The sequence below is a fragment of the Pelmatolapia mariae genome, linkage group LG20 (assembly GCF_036321145.2).
Source record: "Pelmatolapia mariae isolate MD_Pm_ZW linkage group LG20, Pm_UMD_F_2, whole genome shotgun sequence".
In the NCBI taxonomy this organism is placed as follows: domain Eukaryota; kingdom Metazoa; phylum Chordata; class Actinopteri; order Cichliformes; family Cichlidae; genus Pelmatolapia; species Pelmatolapia mariae.
In genome coordinates, this window is record NC_086244.1 from 36,418,363 (window position 1) to 36,440,017 (window position 21,655).

Genomic DNA, 21,655 nt, shown 5'->3' on the forward strand with positions numbered 1-21,655 from the left:
CTAAAAAGTGACTGCTCATACAAGGAGTAGGCCTATTTTGAATGTTCTGATTACAGTATAAAATGCCAGGGAGTTGAGAGAAATGCCTGTTTGTGCATATATACATATGGTTATCACTAACTTCAGGACTGATCTACAGCCAGTCTAACCCAGATTCCTCACATGCCACTTGGAAAATGCTGAGGGTGTAGCCTGTTACACTACCAGGTCACAAATACACATTTTTTTAACTAATGACATGTGATACTACTGATTTCCTTTCCGATCTGATACCAAGTAAAATTCAGGGTGGCATCTACGATACTGATCTGATACCGATACTTTGTACAAAAACTTAATGTGTTATTGTATTTCAAGTTATAGTGTCATAATGATTACAGGACATCAGACTACTTGTTCTTATTGTTTAATTATGAAGAATTATTACATAGAAATAAAATAACTGAAGTTGTGTGTTAATTGATGCTATTTGAGCACATATATCTTGTCATTTAACATGTATCAAATCACTTTTATTGTCACATCATTGCTGATACACTGGTGCAGCACATGTGAGTGAAATTCTTGTGTGCAAGCTTCACAAGCAACAGTGGTGTGCAAAATACAAGAAACACAAGAAACAAAGCAAAATGTAAGAATAAGAAATATGAGAAATATAAGAATAAATATATGTGCAAATATAAGAATGTATGCACATTACTAATTATGCATACATCTACACATACATACATCTATACAGAAGTCAGCAGATGAATATTGTGCAAAAATGGGATTTATGTACAATATGGAGTGCATACGTGTTGTAGTTTCAATAAGTGACAGTGAAGTGTCTATGAAGTGTAAGTGGTCAATGTTCAGCAGTCTGGTGGCCACGGTAGTGCTGTGCCACACTACAAAGTTTGGTATTGATCCAATAGCAATTAAATACAGGGCCAGTATTGCCGATATCAGTACCAACAATTTTAGGTTATTCAGGCAGCTGTCTCTAAAGCGCTCAAAAAGGTTTGGACATTTTTCATAGTACATGTTTGAGGTTTCCTTTTTCCCCAAAAAAATAATTAACACACTTCAGGGGGCTGCATACTGAACTTGAAGGATGAAAGCAAAGTATCAATCCGATACCAATGCTAGTGTTGGTATCGATCCACCCACCTCTATTTTTTTTTTTTTAGCTCAGAATTATATAGCACAGATTTTATGTGGCTCCTGTGCGACTTCCACTGCTAACCTTTGTGGGGGAAATGTTTTTGATAGTACTAAATTACAACCAATCTTCTGAAGTAATTAAACAATTAACAAACATGGTTCAAATAGAATACTAGTGAAGGTTTAACTACTTAATAACAAGATTTACCTAATGTAAAAGAAAGCATCATTAGTCTTAGGTAATAGCTACACCTCGTATTTTCTTTACATCACACAAAAACAATTTGCGACAAATGATTCAAATGAAAATAGTTATTTTTATTTTGTCAAAAGACATTTTGATACAAAAGGGCATATTGGGATCCATAAGGAAATCACAAGTACAAACTTTAACCAGAATGAAGGAAGAAAAAAAAACCCAAGAAGATTCTTAAGTTTCTCGATAAGCCAGCACTGAGAACAGCAACTTAGTCAGGGCTGCACTTCGTTCACTTCTGTTCTATTAAACCACATCATTTTTTAAAGATTTGTCAGTAGATCTGGATTATTTTATTTTGTACTCTAAGGTGACTTCAACAGAAAGAAATCTGCCTTTCAAAATGTGCGTTTTATAGTGTTATAAATCTAGGATCAAATGTCATTTCATGATGAGTTCAATATAGCCCATTGTTTCAGAAAAATCCCACTTGTGTCCTTATGCGTGCTTTGGATCTTACAATTGCAAAAGATTTGAGTTTAAACTGAAGGTGCAAAGTTTTTCAAACAAAAATCAAACAGATTCTACATACAACTAGCGGAAAATCAGGACGCCACACATTAAGATTTCCTGATCTGAATATTTTTGGGGACTTACTGCTTTACCTCAGCAAGGCACTTGCTGCATTTGTCCTGTGAAGCGGGGCGGCGAACACAATATGCTTACATTTGTTGGTCGGTTCAGCTGCAGATGGGAGCTGAAGTCCAACACGGAGACGAAACGTGTTACATCATCTGTTATAAAAGGAGTCTAGTTGCTTGTAACAACAGTTGAAAACCTCTCAGATGGTATTTTGAAGTTATATGGAAACAAGACAGCAGTTACAACATTTTAAAACATTTGGATGAGACTGAGGCACCCAAAGGCTACAAAACACTTCATGTACAACCTTAGAACAGCAATGTTGCCTGCAACATGACAAAAACTTAAATCTGAACTGTAAGTAAGTTACAGATAAATCAATCAACAACAAAACAAAAAAAAAGACTTCTCTTTTTCAAATTTTGGCATCACACGCCAATTCAAAGGTTGCACATGGACAACAGCTTAAGGCAGGAAAATGCACTGAGTAGAAAACACGGCAAAAAATCTAAAAATGTGCTATGAATAAGAAGCTAATTTACAAATAGCACATTTAGAAATTAATGATTTGCATGGACTTACAAAATAAAAGTCCCTTCCTGACAGAAAATAGATCAAAATTTTTTTGTACCCTTTTTAAATAAATATTAAATTCCAAAAAATAAAAACAAAATGTGCATTTTCCACACACATGCACCTGCACACACAAAATCCAATATTTAAAGAATGATAGGGGGGAGAAAAAAAAAACGGAAAAAAAAAAAGTTAGCTTACATAACTTAGGACGAGAAAATACGACAGACATTTCTAACTACAATGATCATCTCATACTCTTGAGTACATGATGTGAAAATGTCTGTTATTGCCACATACTTCTGAAAATCAATATGGTTTCCTTAACAACAAAACAAAAAATAAAACAAAGTAGTACGTGCAGTGAAGCCGGTGTGACCGTTGCAGAAGACACACAGAATCGATCACTCGCACTTAAGATAAGATGTACCACCCTGTTGACCTGACTGGGTATGGATTTAAGGCATGAACATCACAAACAACTTTCTGAACTGACTCGATGTGCATGTACTGAACAATAACAGGATGCGCCTGCTCTGAACTCCTTTCAAGAATCCTTCCTGGAGTCGTAACTGCTTTACACTGATTGGATTGGTAAAAGTAAAGCTCCAGCTGTCTTTTGATTCACCCAGGACGATAAACAAACCACACTGAATGCTCCTAGAAAACAATAACTAGGTTTGGGAGGTCCGGGGCTCAGGACCTGCTGGAAGTTCCTCTCCACCTACACGACACGAACAGTCAGGTTGTTTCAGGAACTTCCATCTGCAGACATCCGGTGAACTCACTTGAACCTACCTACAGTTAAAATATTTAAACGACAACTTTTTAAAACACATACCTTTAAAATTCTACCATTAACCTACGTAACGCCCACACACATTTGCATCAAAACAGTTGATTTAAGACTTTGCTCTGCTCCGAACACCTGAGACTATGGCTAAACGCTTAGCTAACTAATAGAGAACAAATCAGTATTAGTTTTTACCCACCTGGTTTCCTGCACACTGACAAAACATACCTTAAGTTTTCAGGCTAAGTTCACATTGGTCCTTCAAAGCGGCCATTTTTTTTTCTCATGCAGTAGAGTTTCTATCTTTGCCATTTTCATACTTTAAAGCGCTTGACTACTGTGCAGATGTTTTCTTTACAAAAAAGAAATTTAAAGTGTTGTGGTAAATCTTTTACCATTTATTAAGTTCCAGTTTCCCACAGTTTTAGTTTGTGTTAACAACAGTAACACTGTATCCAAATCCACTGACTGTGGTAGAGTTTGGGTCTGTGCAAATCTAATTTGGAGCTCACAATGAAGCCATGTTACAGGATCCAGTTCTATCAAGACTCCAGTATTTGAAACCACATTATTAAAAGGGAAAAGCCTTTTAGATTTGGGTTTTTAATGATCTCTGTGGGTGTGAAAGAAAAATATTAAACTACACCGCAACGCCAAAATGCTTCTGTAAAGCCCAGCTGGCCTCACTGAAGCAGCTTTGGGCTAAAAGTCCTGGACGCGTGCGGAAGTTCCTCGTTTAGTCCGAGCCATCTGAGGAACAAACCTGAAGAGGTATAACATGTCAGTGTTTAGGAAACCAGCCCTAAGAGTCCCAACGCCACACACGCAAACACACACACAAACAAACACACACACACACACACACACACACACACACACACACACACACACACACAATCCGCTTGGAAAAAAACATCAAACACGAAAACCTCACAAGGTACAAAATATGAAAATAACATTCATATAAATAATTTAAATAGCTATTCTAAAGCTAAACTCTTGGTCTAAAACTTTTGAATGGCCAAAGAGAAGTGCTAATGATGTGCTGTACAATTTAGGGGGAATTATTTGAGATTTTAGTTAGGGTGGTATTTCGGGGAACACAATTAAAACAATACACAAAACATTTCTCCAAACTCCCACAATGAAAACAATACATTTTTGATAATTATGTGTCCATAAAATATTGATTCCCACTCTTTTTTTTTCTTCTTTTTTTGTTTTAAAGGAGCTCCAGATCACTGAGGAGAAGGCCTGAATTTCTAATCATTTGCCCACACGCTCCTCTTCTTTTGTTTTTTAACTTCTAATCGTCCCCCAAAACTTGTGACAGGTCACCAAAGTCACAGTCAAACAGTTCACTGATGCCTTCATGGTCCTCTAGTCCATAGTGGTAGTCGTGACTGTGAGGGGGGGACAAGTTGATGAAACCGTCCAATGGGAGAGGAAGGCCCTCTACATTCAGGAAGTCCGTAGAAGAGAGCGGTGAGAGATCAAAATCAGGTAGGTCTCCGAGGTTGGAGAATGGGTCGCCTCCCAGGATGGATTCTGTCACAGAAAGAGAAATGTAAGAAATAGTAAGAGATTAAAGAGAGGATTAAAGAGCTGCACCAACTTACAGTATAAGATCAGTGAGAATTATTTCAAAATGAATCATTAAAAGCGCAAGAATAAAAAATATGGAGCTGGAAATAAGCACAGTAAGTCCATTACCATGATCAAAACCAAGCTGAAGACCATAAATAAAACAATTTATTCTTAGTTTTGTATTAGGTACCAGTGTGCATAATATTTTATCTATGGGAGTCAGGAACACTTCACCAGCAGTGCCTCAAGCAAAGCTTTTTCCACTGTAGACATTTTGACGTGGCACAGCAGGAAGAGGATGACTGCATTCTGCAAGTACTGATTAATACAATTAAAGTCACCTGTCTGATGACACAAAGTGTCAGCAGTGAAAACAGTTTCTGCATTTAAAAGAAGGACTCAAGAGATCCCACAAACACTAGGAAGGCAGGCACGGGTTCAAGTGTTGCATCTACTTTTTCAGACCCTTAAAATTGAACCTGCAGTTCACTTTTTTACCAGAGATAAATATACATCTGCATAGCAACCAGCAAGCAATTTCCAGCAATAGTAAAATAAGTCATCAGCACAAATGTTCATGCCCACACCAGCTAGCTAGCTAGCAGGTAGAGGACGACAGTGTTGTGGTGTCATTGTGTCACCTTCACTGTTAGACTTTAGTATTATGTAAAGTCAGAGGTGTTGCAAGTTGAAAATGTTGATCAAATGCAGTAGTTAGCTTGAACAACAATCAATGTGAACTGTTGCAAATGCCATTTCTAGTAAATACACAACTCGCTCCGACCGACACAACAACAAAATGTCTCATTTTACAAGACTAAGCGTCTACTTTCTTATTACAAAAAAAAGTGTTACAAAGTTTCTGAATTGAGCCGGACTAAATGTATATATTAGGATAATTGGCAGTAGTTTTAACTTAGTCTTACTTTGTCAAATCTGTAACAGAAATTAAAGCAGAAATCTAAGCTTCATTTACCTTTTTGGGGTTTTAGCACTAAAATGTGTTAATTTTACAATAATGATTACAGGATGTAGTTATGCTTTGCTGTGTTAAATCCTACATCAATATGGACAACAATATGGGAAGGATTATCATCATCAATACAGCTTTTGGGAACCCTATTATTATAAAACTCAAAGCCTTACAAGTTCTGTATAATAGCTCAGAACAAACTGTGACATCATGTCAATGTTACATGTTCACTGTTGACATTGTGTTTATGTTTTTAATTTTTAGTGCAGTGGCACTTTATGAGTCGTGGAGTGTGCCGCCATCCATATCTGCCTGTGCTTCAATACTTTGTCTTATACACTGAATACATAGCTTACACAAAAACATAAATATGTTTTTATTATTCATTTGTTTAGTGTTCTCACTATATATAGTGATATAATAAAGATAAAATGAATAATACTATAAATAAAAGTCTTTAAATTAAATAAAAGGTCTTTTCCAACACAGATGCTTTCCACATGTCCAAGGAACACACAAAAAGTTCAGTGTGAAGAGATCTGTAGTAGGTTACATTAATAAAACTTTGAAACCATGCCACAAAACCCTGTCAGCTGAGAGTCTCCCACTAACTGTGGATTCTCCCGAGCCCACCAATAATCCCAACCTGAGGAAACGCTTCTTGTCGTGGTCAGCCACAAAGCTATGATTCATTTTCACTCTATTTTAGAGACAGACCACAAATGTCCTTGGAGAAATTTAAGCAAAATTGTGGGACTTCCTGCCAAGTTTGATATGTTATTAATTCCACCTATTTGCTGTTCTCCTTCTTCGGTTACCTGTGAAGCAAATATTTGTGGTCTAAAAAAAACTTCCAGGAAATATATCAGTCCAAGAAAGGTGAGGCAAACATTTTCCTCACGTTTGGTCTGCACTGGCTAAAATATCAATGTTGGAAACAGACTGTGTTATGCAGAAGTGGCCTTAAAAGAGTTCATGATGATAATTATACAAATTAATACATAAATGTGGTTTATTTACAACACTCACCTGTGTCGCCACCTAACACCAGTGATGAGGGGTCCTGTTGCGACACTGCTGTTACAGTGGATGATGTGGATGCTGGAGATGATAAACCCACTTCCAGGGCTGTTGAGCAGGTTCTGGGTTGTGATTGGTCGGTGGGTTGTGTGGGAGGTTGAACAAGGGAAGGGTCAGCAATGGGTTTAGAGGGACTGCCCCCTGTCACAGGGCTGCAGACGCCAGAGCTGTCTTCTGGACAGAGGAAGACGTCAATCGGGCCTCGCGTGCTCTTCAGCGACACCTGGTAACCCTGGGATGTGCATGCAGATGTGCACCGTTAGCAGAAACTCCAACAACAGTGAGACCAGTGACCTGGGCAAAATGTTTTCAAAGCTTTTACCTCAGAGGGCTCTGAAACTTGCATCTGGGTCTCTGGTGGAGCTCTGATCACCATAACCAGCTGGTCGGGGGAATCGAACGACTGCCTCAAGTCCTGACAGCGCACATACCCCAGTGTGATGAACTCAGCGATTAAGGAATAATTTCATTTATTCATTAATGTAAATGCTTAGGCCATCTATTTTTTGACATCTGTTTCTGAGTGAAGCACAAATCACGAGCATCACGTGTCCAGCTCGGCTCCACTGCTGCTGCTAGAGCCGCTTTCCGTTTAACAGATCGCAGCTCATCACTTAGAGATCACAGAGCTGTGCACACGTGACGAGTCTGCACATGGCAACACTCCGAGCTCTGTAACCACTTTAGACAACCTGATACTCAAAACAAAAAGGATATTTTTTGTTCTGTGGATCCTCTGTGAGTAATCTGAGCTGCAGATTGCATTTGGAAATGAGCTCATCCAGCTGCTCCTCAGCATCTGTGAGGTCACACACCTCCCTCTGCAGCTCCTTATGGCGGGAAACCAGAGCCGCATCAATGCGATTACCACTGCAGGGGTAGACGAGAGAAAAACTGACTGCTTAGGGTCTCCAGACACACACACACACCAAGCACTCAAATTTATTCTGCCACAGTTGTTGCTCCCATTCCCAGATTTCTTTCATTTGCTGTTTTAGGCGTCTTTGAACACTTACAGCCACTGGATGTTGTTCTTTGACTTCTTGGAGATGAGCTGGATCCCCTCCAGGACATTGGTTATGTCGTAGATGCGTCTCTTCTGAACATCGAGCACCTGAGACGCCCAGTTTAGATCCACCACGCCGTCGGCCGACTGGGACAACAGGTCCAGAAAGCGCTTGGTGGTCAGGTTCAAAGAAGTGTCATACCGAGACTTCTCTGCCGTGGTCCGAGGAACTGGGCAGAAAGAGAATACATACAAGAATTAAAAGAAATGCACAGATTACTGGTCTAGAGTGTAAGCTGAGGCAGCGGTTTGCGGTGGGCAAAAGGTTCAAATGAAGATTATCAGTCACTTATTCTAGCTGCCTTTAGGGCGAGAGGCAGAGTACACCCTGGACAGGTTGCCAGTCTGTCGGAGGGCTAACACATAGAGACAGACAACAACACACTCAGTCACACCAACAGGCAATTTAGGGTTACAATTAACCTAACCCCACTAACTACAATGTCTTCAGGCAGTGGGAGGAAGCCAGAGTACCTGGAGAGAACACAAAGGCAAACAAACACAAACTCCACAGAGAAGGACCCTGTCCTGATGGTGGAACTGAACTCAGGACCCATTTGCTGTGAGGCAACAGTGCTAACCACCGTGCTTTTGATATATAAAAATAAAGAATTCCCCTCTCGCTCCTCTCTGCTATCCAGCTGTGCATATCGTCAATGACTGATACTGAAAAGTTGCTTTGCATCCGTCTCCTTCCAAACAGATCCCAGTGGAAATCCACATGGACTGCATTTCTAACAATTCAGAAGTCTATCTTGCATGAGGGATAGACTCATATTTCTGCATTATACCAGTTAATATAATGTGTGTGTCACGTGTAGCTTTTCCATTTCAAGTCCATCATTTGATCCTTTTGGTGCATGCAGTGAGCCCAAATACTGCAAATGAAAGGGATCAAATGAATTGATAAATTGCAACACCTCTTCTCTTGCTCCATTCTCAAAAAACAGTCTCTCCATTATTTGAATAGACAAATATTTGTATCTCTCAATACAGCAAGCCTGGAGGAGACAGGATGACAGGCCGTGCTGATAAAAGAACAGCTGCTTTTATGACAATGGCTGAGAGCAAAGGTGAGCAAGGATGTGTGGGCGAGGATTTTTTAGAGTGGGGTGTGGGCTGTGAGCTGTACCTCTGGGAGGAGCAGGAGTGGAAAGCGGTGCCTGGCCTGTGGAAGGTCGAGTGGTGCTGACATACTGATGGTCACTGTCCAGGTCCAACTTCCTTTTTACCTGAAGGAACACACATGTCTGGAGTAAGAAACAGACATAAGACAGTAACAGACTAACTGCTGACACAGACACGCACTGTTTACGAGCAGAGAAATGTGAAACTGATACCAGCAACAGGTGGGTAACTTACAGCAGCTCTGCTATGTGCAGTATGTAAACGAACAACTTCTCAGTTTAACCACTTCCCTTATTGCTCTTTCACTTTCTCTCTCTCCTTTCCTCCCACACCTCCCTTCCTCACCGGTGGCCTTCCCAGAGGCGGTCTCCTCTTGTCCTGGATCCCTACGTCAGCTGGGCCCTGCGGAGTGGCGAACAGCAGGATCTCCCCCGTGCTCGTCGGGGCAGGGGCTGGGTGGAGTCCTTCATTGCTGGGGCTGGTGATAATCACTATCTGGTGGTCCTCATCCAAGTTGATACTCCCAGAGTTCAGCAAAGTCTCAAAGTCTGCTAACAGATCCTCCGATGTCTGCCCTGTTATCAGAGTCTCTGACATTGCAGTGTGTCACCAGGAGCCCCTCTTCACTGGACTTGGGTGGCGGTGGTTGTGGTGGTTATAAACTAAGATGCTGTTATGACAGTATCAGCACCGACTCACATCTGCCATTTTTTTGTGAATAAAGGCAACAATGGTGAATTCTCGTGAAAACTGTCTCTCATTTCATAAACTGTTTTATTTTGTTAAACATTTTCAATACACCACAGCAATGTAAAGCCACGTCCTAAAACTCAGGCTGAGGCTGAAACAGCAAGCCAAGGTGTGCTGCCAAACAGGAAATTTGGCACATGAAATATTGCTAAATGCATACTATAAAAGCTCCGCCGCGAATAAGTTATCAGAGAACCAGTCCGAAACTGGCCGTGGGAGAAATCCACTCTGGCAAGCTAGCAAAGGGAGCAAGCTAACCTTTTGTTTTCATCTCTCCTGTCAGTACAGTAGAGCCGAGGCCTGGCCACACTGCCCCTGAACAGCTACCACCCCGGCTAACGAGCTAGCTTCCAACCAAATGACAAAGACTCGAACAGGATCACAAAACAAACTCGAGCAGCCGCCAAACTCGCAGGTCACGCCGGTACAACAATATTACTTCTCCTTGTATTAAACACCGAGCGAAGTTAAGAGGCTATTAAAACTTTACAGCAGCTTACAGAAGTGAGCGATCAGAACAAAATATCCACGCCGCAAAAAGCATCACGGGAACTTAAAATCATCTTTGAGACTATATCTATAAAAGCGAGCATCAGTCCAGCGGATAGTACATAGATGTGGTCGAATATGAATATATAGGGCAGATTAGCATGTTAGCTAACTTATTAGCGGCAGTTGTTCAATCCCCTTGTTTTGTTGGGGCACGCAGGAAGCAGTCCGACAAAACTGGAAATATAAGCACATAAAGCGGCGAAAAACAAGCGCACGGTTTAACATAACAATCGGTGGACCTCGCCTGCTCACCCCGGCCGCAATCCACTCGTTAAACCGCCGTCATTACCCCGTTATCGTCCTTTATTGTTGTTATTGTCTCAGCTGATCTACATCTAAACAAGCCCCTGACGGTTTTCGCGCGAAATCTTTTTTGCCGCGAAACCAACACGTGCGCCAAACAGTCGGTTGGGATTGGTCCGAGCTGTGCGCTTTTCGCGGGGCGGGGCCGAGGAGCTCTGATTAGCAGAAGCGGGTGTCTGTCACGTTACGAACGCAGATAAATCGATGAGAAGCGCGTTCGCGGAATTTGGAAAATAAAGCATTTTATTTTAGTTGAAGCAAATATATTTAGTTTATCAGGGTGATGTCAAGCAAGTTGTTTGTAATTAATATAAATTTACATTTTTGTTGTTGTCGGAGTAAAAAAAAAACTATTAACCGCAGTTCTTCTAGCCGGTCTCGTGTTCGAGAAGAGTTTCTCACAAATAATACTACTACTACTAATAATAATAATAATAATAATAATAATAACATGAATAATAATAAAACATGTCTGGGTGAAAGCGATTTTCCTTAGTTGAGCAGAGTTACCTCAAGAGGCAGCCATAGGTAATCGAGCGCCTACCACGCAGTAGGAGTGCTACAAGATGGCGCAGGCAATATTTGAGGTGCTGGAAGGTATGAGTATTTCTTTATTGGCAGCGTAATTACAGTTACCCAAAACGTTTGCTCCTACTTTAGACATTTCACTGATGTAGGCCCATTTGGAAACGCAGAAAAATTACGTAAATCCACGTACGAGCCTCTGGTTTTTTTTCAATAAGGAAAACAGCACATAGGAAGGACTCTGTATGAATGTAAACAAACAAAGTCATTAAACACTTTTTCGACCTAACGGACAGCTTATTATTAATCGTAGTAATCGTATTGCTGTCAGATGGTAAATGTATTTACATTTCAGGGAGATTTTCTTTCATTCAGGCCCTCTTAATGACAAGACTTTGTAATATTACTGGACTAACAGCCTGTTTGTTGTAAATGAATTATTACTATTATTGTTATTGTAAGTGAGTACCGTATCAGGAGATTACTGTACGCAGATTTGAAGTGGATGTAGAGATATCCTTATCGAAAGCTGTTAGTTTTCCACACTAATATTGCTTCTGATCACAGTTGATTCTTCTTTTAATAAGACACTATATAATAATACTAATTCATATTTAGACATTTCAGTAAATTATGCATCACTGAGTGTTCAGACTAAAATGGATCTTTGCAGCAGGTGAATTCTTCTTCTTACTCTTCAGGCATGGACAATCAGACAGTGCTGGCAGTCCAGTCACTGCTAGACAGCCAAGGAGGTGTTCCTGACCCAAACAACCAAAACGTCTCTGGGACGCCAACAATCCAGTCTATGGGTATGTAATGGCATGCACAGCTGTGGGACAGGCTGTGTTATTGTCCTGTTATTTTTTTATGTCAAGAGACATGTCATCCATCCATCCATTTTCTGCCGCCTATCTGGGTCTGGGTTGTTGGGCAGAAGGAGAGATGCCCGCCCATCTCTTCTAGCTAATCCAGGAGGACACCAAGACATTCCTAAGCCAGCTGAGATATTTCTCTTCATTCTGTCCTGGATTTTGCCCAGTGCATTCTAAAGGGAGGATATGTCGGAAAAATCCCTCAGGTAGCAGGTGTTTTTGCCAGAATCACCTCAACTGGTTCCTTTCAGTGTGGAAGAGGATCAGACAAGGAGCAATTCAGAAAACCCCAATAAAAAGAACTAAAAATAGGGAACAGTTTACCCTGCCTAGGAGAGGGTTACCAAGGCCCAACCATGGAGTCAGACATGTGGCTTGAGGCGCCTGGTGGTCAGACCTTATTCATGGGGCCTGTCCAGGCATAGCCAGAATGAGCAACAATGAGCCCACCACAAACAGAAGGTACCACAGGGGTTCGGTGCCTTGTGGATTGGGTGGCGGTCAGTGACCCTGGTGGTTGGATTCAGTCACGTTATTATGGTTGTGTTATTAGTTAGTTAGCTATTAGCTGGTTCATCAAACCAAAATGAAGTCCTCGTGACAGACTCGACTGCTAGTTTCATTTATCTGGTGGTGCACACTTTTTGTTGTGAAACGATGTCATCGTGTGCAGTCTTCGAAAAACACTTTTCCTTTAAAATAGCTACTAAAGCCAAGTGCATCACTGCAAAAACATTAAAGGATGAATGTCACCACCCATTAAATGTCCAAAAGTGCATTAACATCCTCAAAATGGACTCATTTGTGTCTTTTTTTTCCCCGTCTGCTGTTTCTTGCTGCCTAAAACCTTTTTACAGACGACGAAGATGTGTTCCTGTGTGGGAAGTGTAAAAAACAGTTCAACTCTTTGCCTGCTTTCATGACGCACAAGAGGGAGCAGTGCCAGTCTAGCACCCCTTCTCTGTCCACAGTGTCCTTGGCCTCCACCAATGCCTACACGCCTGTCCCATCTATTAGTTCAGTACCGCAGACTTCTGCCAACAGACAGGTGAGGAAAGCAAAAGGGCAATTTATCTGTGGGGGTGATAAATAACTTGCTCGGTTTAATAAGTTAGTTGTGCAGAGTGCAGAGCGTAAAGCGGTAATAAAACTGATAAGAAATGTAAAGAGAAGTGGGAAAGAGGTAATGGTCTGAGGTAAAGGTGACCTGAAATTAAAAGTATTTTATAAATACGTTATATAAGAGGCCAGGACTGTAAAGGAAAAAAAGATTTTCTTATAATGATTCAAAAAGCAGCTGATGTGACTGTTTAACTTGGCACTCACACAGGTGTCCACCTACATCACAGTCCCTCCCTCCCCTTTGACGCACACTCTGGTCCAAGGCAACGTGCTCGTCAGCGATGACGTCCTCATGTCCGCCATCTCAGCCTTTACCTCCATCGACCAGCCCATGGCCCCCATGCAGACTCCCATACAGGTACTGTTTGCTTCCTTTTCTCCCTCACGCCCCAGCATTTGAATTTATTACATCCTGTCATCAAGTCTGTCCGCTTCCTTTATGACAGAGTAACCTGAGCATGCACACAGCCGGTGTGTCCTACTTACAGCACCATCACCACCACCACCTCCATCACCTTCATCAACCGCAGCAGCAGCCCCCGCAGCAGCAACAGCAACAGCAACAGCAGCCGCCCTCCCATCCCCTGCCACCTGCACAGCCCACTCAACAGACACTAACTTCCCAGGTCCCGGCGAGCCACAGCAACTCAGTGGTGCAGGTGTACAGCACTCTGCCCCACATGGTCGGAGGTGGCGGGGGTGGCGGGGGCGGAGCTGAGATCCACACACTGGGTCTGCAGCCTTTCCATCCTGTGCAAGTAAGTGAAGCTTGCCGTTTGGTTGCCGTCGCAGTGCTTAAAATTATACATTTCCAATTTCTGTGACCATGCGTGTCTTTCTCAGGTGCCCAGTCAGGGTGTGGAGAGTCATTCGTTCACAACCCCCCCCGTGTACAGCCCCGGGAAGCAGGGCACCAAAACCAAGACCTGCAGCATCACTGCCAGCATGACGGAGCTGGGTGACTTTGAAAAGGTTATTGTTCCCAAGCGACCGAGGAACTGTAAAAAAAGCTCAGATGGAGTCGCAGGTACGTGTGGAAAAAGATTAAATTTGTAGGCTACAGTTTTTACCTAATGGAACTGTAGAGGACAACATGATGGATGTTTATATAAAATATATTAATTGTCTGAATTGGACTCCTCAGCAGAGCAGCTCAAGGGAAAAGGTCCGAAGCTCAAGTGTAACTTCTGTGACAAAGTCTTCTCGAAAAACTTTGATCTCCAGCAGCACATTAGGAGGTGAGTTGCTTTTCAGGATGTAGACTCGACCAACTTTAAAGCTGAAATAAAGGATTCATTAAAACAATTTCCCTCTTGCAGCCACACGGGAGAGAAACCGTTTCAGTGCATCGTCTGTGGCCGAGCCTTCGCGCAGAAGTCCAATGTGAAGAAACACATGCAGACACACAAGGTGCTGTGATATAGAGGTATCTGCATGATGTATTTACATTTTAATCAACACACTAACAACAGCTGTCTTTATCTTACAGGTGTGGCCTATGAGTGTGGCCAGCACTGTGTCTAGACTACCAATCACAGTAAAGGTGGTGCCAGTGCCCCCCAGTGAGGAAGAAGGAGGCGGGGAACGGCAGCAGGAAAGTGAGCGGGATGAGGACGGGATGCAGGAAACACAAGCAGAGGAGCCGACGCAAGCAGGTACCATCTATTAAATAACACACTGTGAAAAGGATATCAGTGTTCTGGAAATTCCAGCATTTGAATGTCCTGGGAATGTTGGGAAGAAAAAATCAAAGTGTCCAAGTGGAAAAAGCAGACTAAGATTCTACTGACAAACTTAGAAATGGACAAGCTGCTGTCATTGCGTAAGAGAAATAAACACCAACGCTCATAAGCCGGTCGTGAAATAAGAGTGGGTCAATGCTCAGGAATTCTTCATTTGATGATGAGTAGGAAGGAGATGTCATCACTGTAAACAGGCTAAAAGCTGGAAATGTTTTAAACTGATAAACTGTCTCACAGTGTGAGGGAGAACTACCTGTTAGTAATAACTCATCTCTGGCTCCTCACTAAAGTGGGGTAGCTGGGCTCAGGATTAGAGGCTGTGGAGCATGGTCAGCCAGAGGGAGCAGAGACGCTGTTTCTTCAGGTTGAAAGGTGCTAGTTGAGGGTCAGGCATCTGATTAGGATGCCTTCTGGTTGCCTCCTCTTGGAGGTTTTCTGGGCACACCCAACTGCAAGCAGAGCCCGGTGTAGATCCAGAACCCACTGAAGAGATTAAGGCCCAATTTACTTACACATTGTCAGTACAAACCTGGGCTTGTTTTACTCTCCCTTTATGTATTTTTGGGAGTTCCTTTCTGATTTACTAACATTTGCTAACTGTGCTGATATTTGATGCAGAACAAAAGCATGTTTTTGCATTTCATATTAAAATGAACTGACTGCACCTGTGTTTAGAAAGCAGCACAGCTTTTGTAAATCATCTGTAAAACTAACCACACATATGAGCGCTTTTTGGAGAAAGTACTTGCATGGTATTTTGTCACGTTTAGTTAATCTTGCCGTATATGCCCTGTCTGACCTGGGAATACCTCAGGATCTCCCAAGAGGAACTAGAAAATGTTGCTGAGGACAAAGACGTCTGGGACACTTTGCCACTGCGACCCGATTTCCAGATAAGCGCGAGTTAATCAATGGATTTCAAAAAATTCGCTTAAAATGTTATTCAGAACATCAATTGAAACTCAGGAGAAAAGAGCTATGTAAAGTTAGGAGTAACGATCAGTTACAACATGAGACAATTTTAAAAGTAAAGTAAAAAATGTACCTGATTTAAATTTGGTCAAACTTCTCTTTGAGATTGCATCCTCGCATACTTCTGGACTGTTTCCAGTCCGTGTCTCACAGGAAGTCCTGTTCTGACCCTTTGTACCACTGACTTCCTGTGTCGAACCAACCTGACTGTCATGTTGAGACTCTCCGGTGGTGATCTGACCCAACTGCAGTTTTTCACAGGGTCCAAGCCCAGATGTGGTGCTCCAGGTCAGGACCATGACCAGGCACAGACACTTTACCATCTCAGGTCCTGTGATAAAGTTCTACTGTTTAATATTGTGACATCTAAGTAGGAGCTTTCTAGGCAAACGCTCTGAACTGCTGGAGCAATGCAGTTGTCGCTCAGTACTACTCAGCACATTCACCTCCTTTGTAGTCCTCGCCAAAACGACAGCTGATAGGTCTGATGCTGACACTGCCTGACACCAAGTCAGAGTGAATGAGCGAGCCAGAAATAGCAGCATCAGTGAAATCAGTCCAGTGATTCTAAGGAGATAACGTTGAATGTGACAGCAGCCAGATTTAAACCAGGCGGGCAGATTGCTGCTGTGTCCCTCAGCTGTAGAGATGTGGTGGTGTTCCTCAGGAAGTCTGTGTTTTTGTCAGTAATGAGGGTGACTGTCACTGTCTTTTCACGGTTATGGTTTCTTGACACATGTGGACATTCACAGCCCTCACTGTAAACTCAATGCTTGACTGCAGAAGCACCTGGGGAGCTGGAGGAGAGAGTGGCTGAGGTTCGGGCTGACCCAGAGGGCAGCCAAGTGGAGGATGTGCAGAGCAGGCAGAACCAGCAGTGCCCGGCTCAAACCAAACAGATCGTGGTGATAGACAGCTCCTACCAGTGCCAGTTCTGTGCCAGCAGGTTTAAGACCTACTTCCAGCTCAAGTCCCACCTGACCCAACACAAGGGGGAGCAGGTGAGTCATAAAGACATGATGGGTACACATTAGAAAACTGCTAATGAGTTGGATTGACTCAAAACGTCCAGACACTCACGGGGTTAGTCACTTGGCCTTTGTGACTGTTTTCCTGCAGGTTTATAAGTGCGTGTTAAAATCATGCTCCCAGACCTTCCAGATCCTGGATCAGTTTTTGGAACACATCCGGACGCACCAGGAGCAACTGACCTACCGCTGCCACCTGTGCAGCAAGGTGTTCCCCTCGCTCTTTGAGCTGGGACTCCACCAGTACTCCCACTCCCTCTGCCCGCAGCAAAACACACGCAAGGAGGCCACCGTGTACAGGTCAGCTCAAGCACTTATCCTCGAGTGGAAGAAGGAGTAGAGAGAAGAAGTTTGGAGAGGTGGAGAGAGCCTGCTTGCATAAATCCCATAACAGATATATCATATTCCTTTGTTGCATAGTTTGTCTTGAGCAGGCCTCATGCTCACTGTTCTGCTGCTGTAAATAATCACTTGTACTTTTGCCTGTAGCAAAAATTATATATCATGTCTTACTCTGAACTGCATGTCTGTTAGTCATTTCTACAGTTGTCAGACTGAATGCGCTTCTTCATAGGATTTGTTAACAGCGACAGTTTACGTTTTTCCTTCAGATGTGTGAAATGCCAAAGCCGATATTCTACGCAAGAGGCGTTAGAGCAACATCTGCTAACTGCATCGCACAGCTTTCCCTGCCCACACTGTCAAAAGGTACACTATGACACACCCGACATTTCACCTTTTATTCATTTGCAAAGCTCTGTGTATGCACATGTTAAAGTAGGCTTCAGATTCCCTGTGCCTAATGCAACTTGGCTTGAATGGTTTAGTTCATGAACATAGGTTTGAGCTGTTTAGGCTTTTTGTTTCCCGTGTCAGTGCAGTCTCTGACTCACGCCCTTTGCGACCATCAGGTCTTCCCATGTGAAAGATACTTCAGACGCCACCTCCCCACTCACGGTGTTGGCGGCAGGTTCAAGTGTCAGATCTGCAAGAAGGCCTTTAAGACGGAGCACTACCTCAAACTGCACACACGGATTCACTCAGGTTATCTTTCCATCTGTTTGGCTATGTTATATGACCTCATGCACCGCAGACTATATGTAAAACATGCACTGTTTCCCTTCTGTTCAGTTTTTATGAAGGAGGTATTTATTAATGTCAGAGGAAATTAGGTGGTCACAGTTGCTCCAAGTGACTAAGAACAGCAACTATTAATACAATGTATTACAATGTTACAAAATAGCTCTAATATATACAGATAAATACAATGGAAGACTATGGGATTGGAATAACAGGACAGACTAGAGCAGACAACAGACAAGTAACGATTAAGTCAGGCTGCATGACAAGAAGGTGCTGGGAGGGGTGGGTTGTAAGGTGGTCTGCAGATGTGCAGTGACTCTAGACTGGTTTTAGCATCTCATGAGATGTGAACACCCGATTTTGTTCACTGTGCATACAGCTTAGTCGTCAAAGTAAAGGCGTAAGTTTAATGCTGATTCCATTTTCTAGGTGAAAAGCCATATAAATGTTCCCTCTGTGAGGCGACGTTCAACAGGAAAGACAAAGTGAAGCGACACATGCTCATTCATGAACCCTTTAAGAAATACAAGTGTCCTTTCAGGTGAGACCTTTAAGTGGGAAAACCCTGTTCTCTTCTGTTTGTTTTTCCTTTTCTAGAAGTTGTTCACTTTTGTTTTTCTCATTTTCATCAGGACACATGTTGGTTGCACCAAAGAATTCAACAGACCAGACAAACTCAAGGCCCACATCCTGTCACACTCTGGTGAGTGGATAACACCAAGAATATTGTTGAGGAAAAAGATGAAGAAGCACTGTTAGGGATCTTCTGTATTCCAGATACAGTATGTATATACGTATATTTTAATGCATCATCACATGAACTTTCTTCCAGGTATCAAGCCCTACAAGTGTCTGTTCTGTCAGAAGGCGTTCAGCCGCAGGGCTCACATGCTCGAGCATCAGCAGTCCCACACAGATAACTACCGCTTCCGTTGCTCCACCTGCAACAAGGGCTTCACCAGGCAGAGCTATTACAGAGATCACAAATGTCCCGCCGCAGGAAATGAGCTGGGAGCAGAAATGGGGATGGGAGAAACGGAGGGAGACGAGGTAGAGGAGGTTGAGGAGAAGGACGGAGAGGATGAGCAGAGAAGAAACGGGTTTACGAGAAAAGCAAAAAGGACGGAGACAGGGGGAGATGATGGAGAGGAGGGCGATGGCATAAATGGCATCCGGCAGCAAGTGGAAACACATGGGGAGGCGGGAGAGGAGAGGAGGAATGATGAGGGCTGTCAGGCTGCGCTGTCCATCAGCACCATCGAAAGGCAGACAAAGGGAGAAGAGGAGGAGGATGACGGGGTGAATCGTGATGGCGGAGGACTGGAGCAGATTTCAAGCGATGACCAAAACTGTTTGCAGCAGCCATGTTTGTAGTCCTAATGCCAAGTCCGAATGTTTCCAGGACCAGTCGACAAGCTTTGTTATCCTTTTTTTTTTTTTATTTAAACCACACATTTACATAACATTATTTGTTTTAAATTAAAACGTCATTTAAATTATTACACTGGATTAACAGGAACTGGAAGATTTTAAGGATGGTGCCCAGTGGAAAGTTTCTAAATTCTTGTATTATGTGCAAGTTCAGACCACGCCGGCTCCGTCACAACATAATCTCAAACCTTTGCCAAAATGTTCTGTTTTCATGTCATTTCATGTAACGACAAATAAAATTACTTTAAGGTTTGTACATGACTCACAGTGTATTTGTGTCTATTTAAATGCATGTTTTAGTGCAGGTGCCACCAAAGCTGCTGACGTTCCCCACATTTCATAAAATAATAAAATATTGGTAAAATAGCCCAAAATTCTTGATAATGAGTAATCTCTCAGATCTAACTAATATACTGTGGCACATTTATTTCAAATCTCTGTGTGGCTTGATATTGGACACACATTCAAACCATTCAAAGGTTTAAATAAACAGTAGACACTGGAAAACAGCGCATGTAGCTGCTGTGCTCATAGCTCACCAAACACTTCAATATATTGCAGCATTCATTTTAGATACACTTCATTTTCCACACTTTATATCCCATGACAGACAGAGCCTAATACTTTTGCATAAGTAACAATCAGAAAGAGAAATGTCTTACAGAGACATTCTGACTCTTGATTCATTAGTCTGTAAAAGCCCTGTTTAGCATCACATACAGCTTTGTGTTATAATGGTTTCAGTTTTGGTTTTGGTTGGGCCACTCAGGGAGTCTGAGAAGCATTTCAAAGCAGCTCTGGAAGAAAGGGGAACTTCTGGGGAACTCCTCGTCAATGCACTCAGAGTATTTTGGTAGGCTGGCCACTGCTGGGAAGGGTCACCACAATTCCAGGTTTTCTGTTTGGATAATGGTTCTTCTCGTGGCTCACTAGAGTCCCAAAGTCTTAGAAATGGCTTTCTTTTACCTGCTTCACTTTGATTCAACAGCTCTTGGTCTAGATAATGAAATTTATTTCAAATTTCTAAAAAAAAAAAAAAAAAGGGGGGTTAATTACATTTAATTCATGATTTAACAATAGGGGGTGATTACTTTTTCACACAGGGCCCGGTAGGTTTAAGAAATTCCCCTAATAAATAAAATAATTTAAAAACTAATATTTACACCAGTCATCTTTGACTGATTAAAAAAAAAACTACACTATTCCGAATGACCAGTTTTTACCAATGCTCTTAACCTCAGCTCAACTCTCAGTAGATGGTAAATTTTCCTTTAAAATCAGCCTTTCTGTTAGTTTTAGAGTGATTCATTGCCATTTCATTCATAATGGTGAATCACCCAAAAATGTTTCCAACACCAAATTTCACTTATTTAACTACTTCTGTATATTCTTTCATCCAGATTACATTATGCTTTAGACCAGTGATTCCCAAAGTGTGGAAGAAACTCGGCTTGAAATTAAACACACGTACAGTTACATGTTTATTGAAATGTATTAATATAAAAAGGTCAATTAAAATAGGTAAATAAAGGTGGTTAGTTTGTGATTTCACCCATTACTCTGACCAAAGTTTATTGATCTTGTTTGTCTCCCAGTAACAGGTGGGTCACACATCGGCCTTTACAATTTGCATATGCCTGGGTAGATTTAGCAGTTTATAACAGATGGCTTGCGCTGACTTTGACTTTGCGAATGGCTGCCTTAGACCTTGACCCTCTTGCTGTTGGGTAACTGCAGTTGCAGTTGCATTTTAGGTCAGAGTCCCAAGAAAGCATGCAAGCTTGCTTAATAGAAAAAGCAACCAGGATGCATCTGGCATAGTAAATATTATGATAGTGTGGGTAGTGAAGCACCACATCTAAGGAGAAAATGCTTATCATATCAGAGAGGATAAGGAACCAAACCACAACTGTGTCCTTAAACCTGCCAGGGCAAGCAAGACTACTGTAAACTGGAAGAAAATCAAAGTGATAAACAAGATGATACAAAATGTCTTCTTTACCAACTGCATCCCAGTAAAGGCACGCGCACACACACATTTTTGAGTTAATTTATTAAGGTGGCATTATCTATATTACACATCGTTCA

The 21,655-nt window shown here is 42.1% G+C and overlaps 2 protein-coding genes across 3 annotated transcripts; one reads left to right on the forward strand and one right to left on the reverse strand.

The window, feature by feature from the left end:
* Nucleotides 1-4,332: 4,332 nt before the first annotated feature.
* e2f1 (E2F transcription factor 1) lies at nt 4,333-9,915 on the reverse strand. The gene is made up of 7 exons (XM_063464489.1): nt 9,530-9,915; nt 9,189-9,288; nt 8,007-8,226; nt 7,708-7,860; nt 7,313-7,427; nt 6,940-7,222; nt 4,333-4,898 (listed from the first exon to the last, which is right to left on the reverse strand). The coding sequence occupies exons 1-7, from the start codon at nt 9,779-9,781 to the stop codon at nt 4,657-4,659; spliced, it is 1,365 nt and encodes a 454-aa protein (XP_063320559.1). The 5' UTR covers nt 9,782-9,915; the 3' UTR covers nt 4,333-4,656.
* A 1,429-nt stretch (nt 9,916-11,344) lies between these two features.
* Nucleotides 11,345-19,792, forward strand: znf341 (zinc finger protein 341). 2 transcript variants are annotated; one of them, XM_063464040.1, is made up of 16 exons: nt 11,345-11,386; nt 12,016-12,126; nt 13,047-13,237; nt 13,520-13,669; nt 13,758-14,069; nt 14,155-14,338; nt 14,456-14,549; nt 14,631-14,721; nt 14,801-14,966; nt 16,809-17,026; nt 17,145-17,353; nt 17,665-17,761; nt 17,965-18,097; nt 18,566-18,677; nt 18,769-18,839; nt 18,969-19,792. In XM_063464040.1, the coding sequence occupies exons 1-16, from the start codon at nt 11,356-11,358 to the stop codon at nt 19,508-19,510; spliced, it is 2,712 nt and encodes a 903-aa protein (XP_063320110.1). In that variant the 5' UTR covers nt 11,345-11,355; the 3' UTR covers nt 19,511-19,792. The 2 variants fall into 2 exon arrangements, with proteins under 2 accessions (XP_063320110.1, XP_063320111.1); XM_063464041.1 differs by having other exon boundaries at nt 14,459-14,549.
* Nucleotides 19,793-21,655: the final 1,863 nt, after the last annotated feature.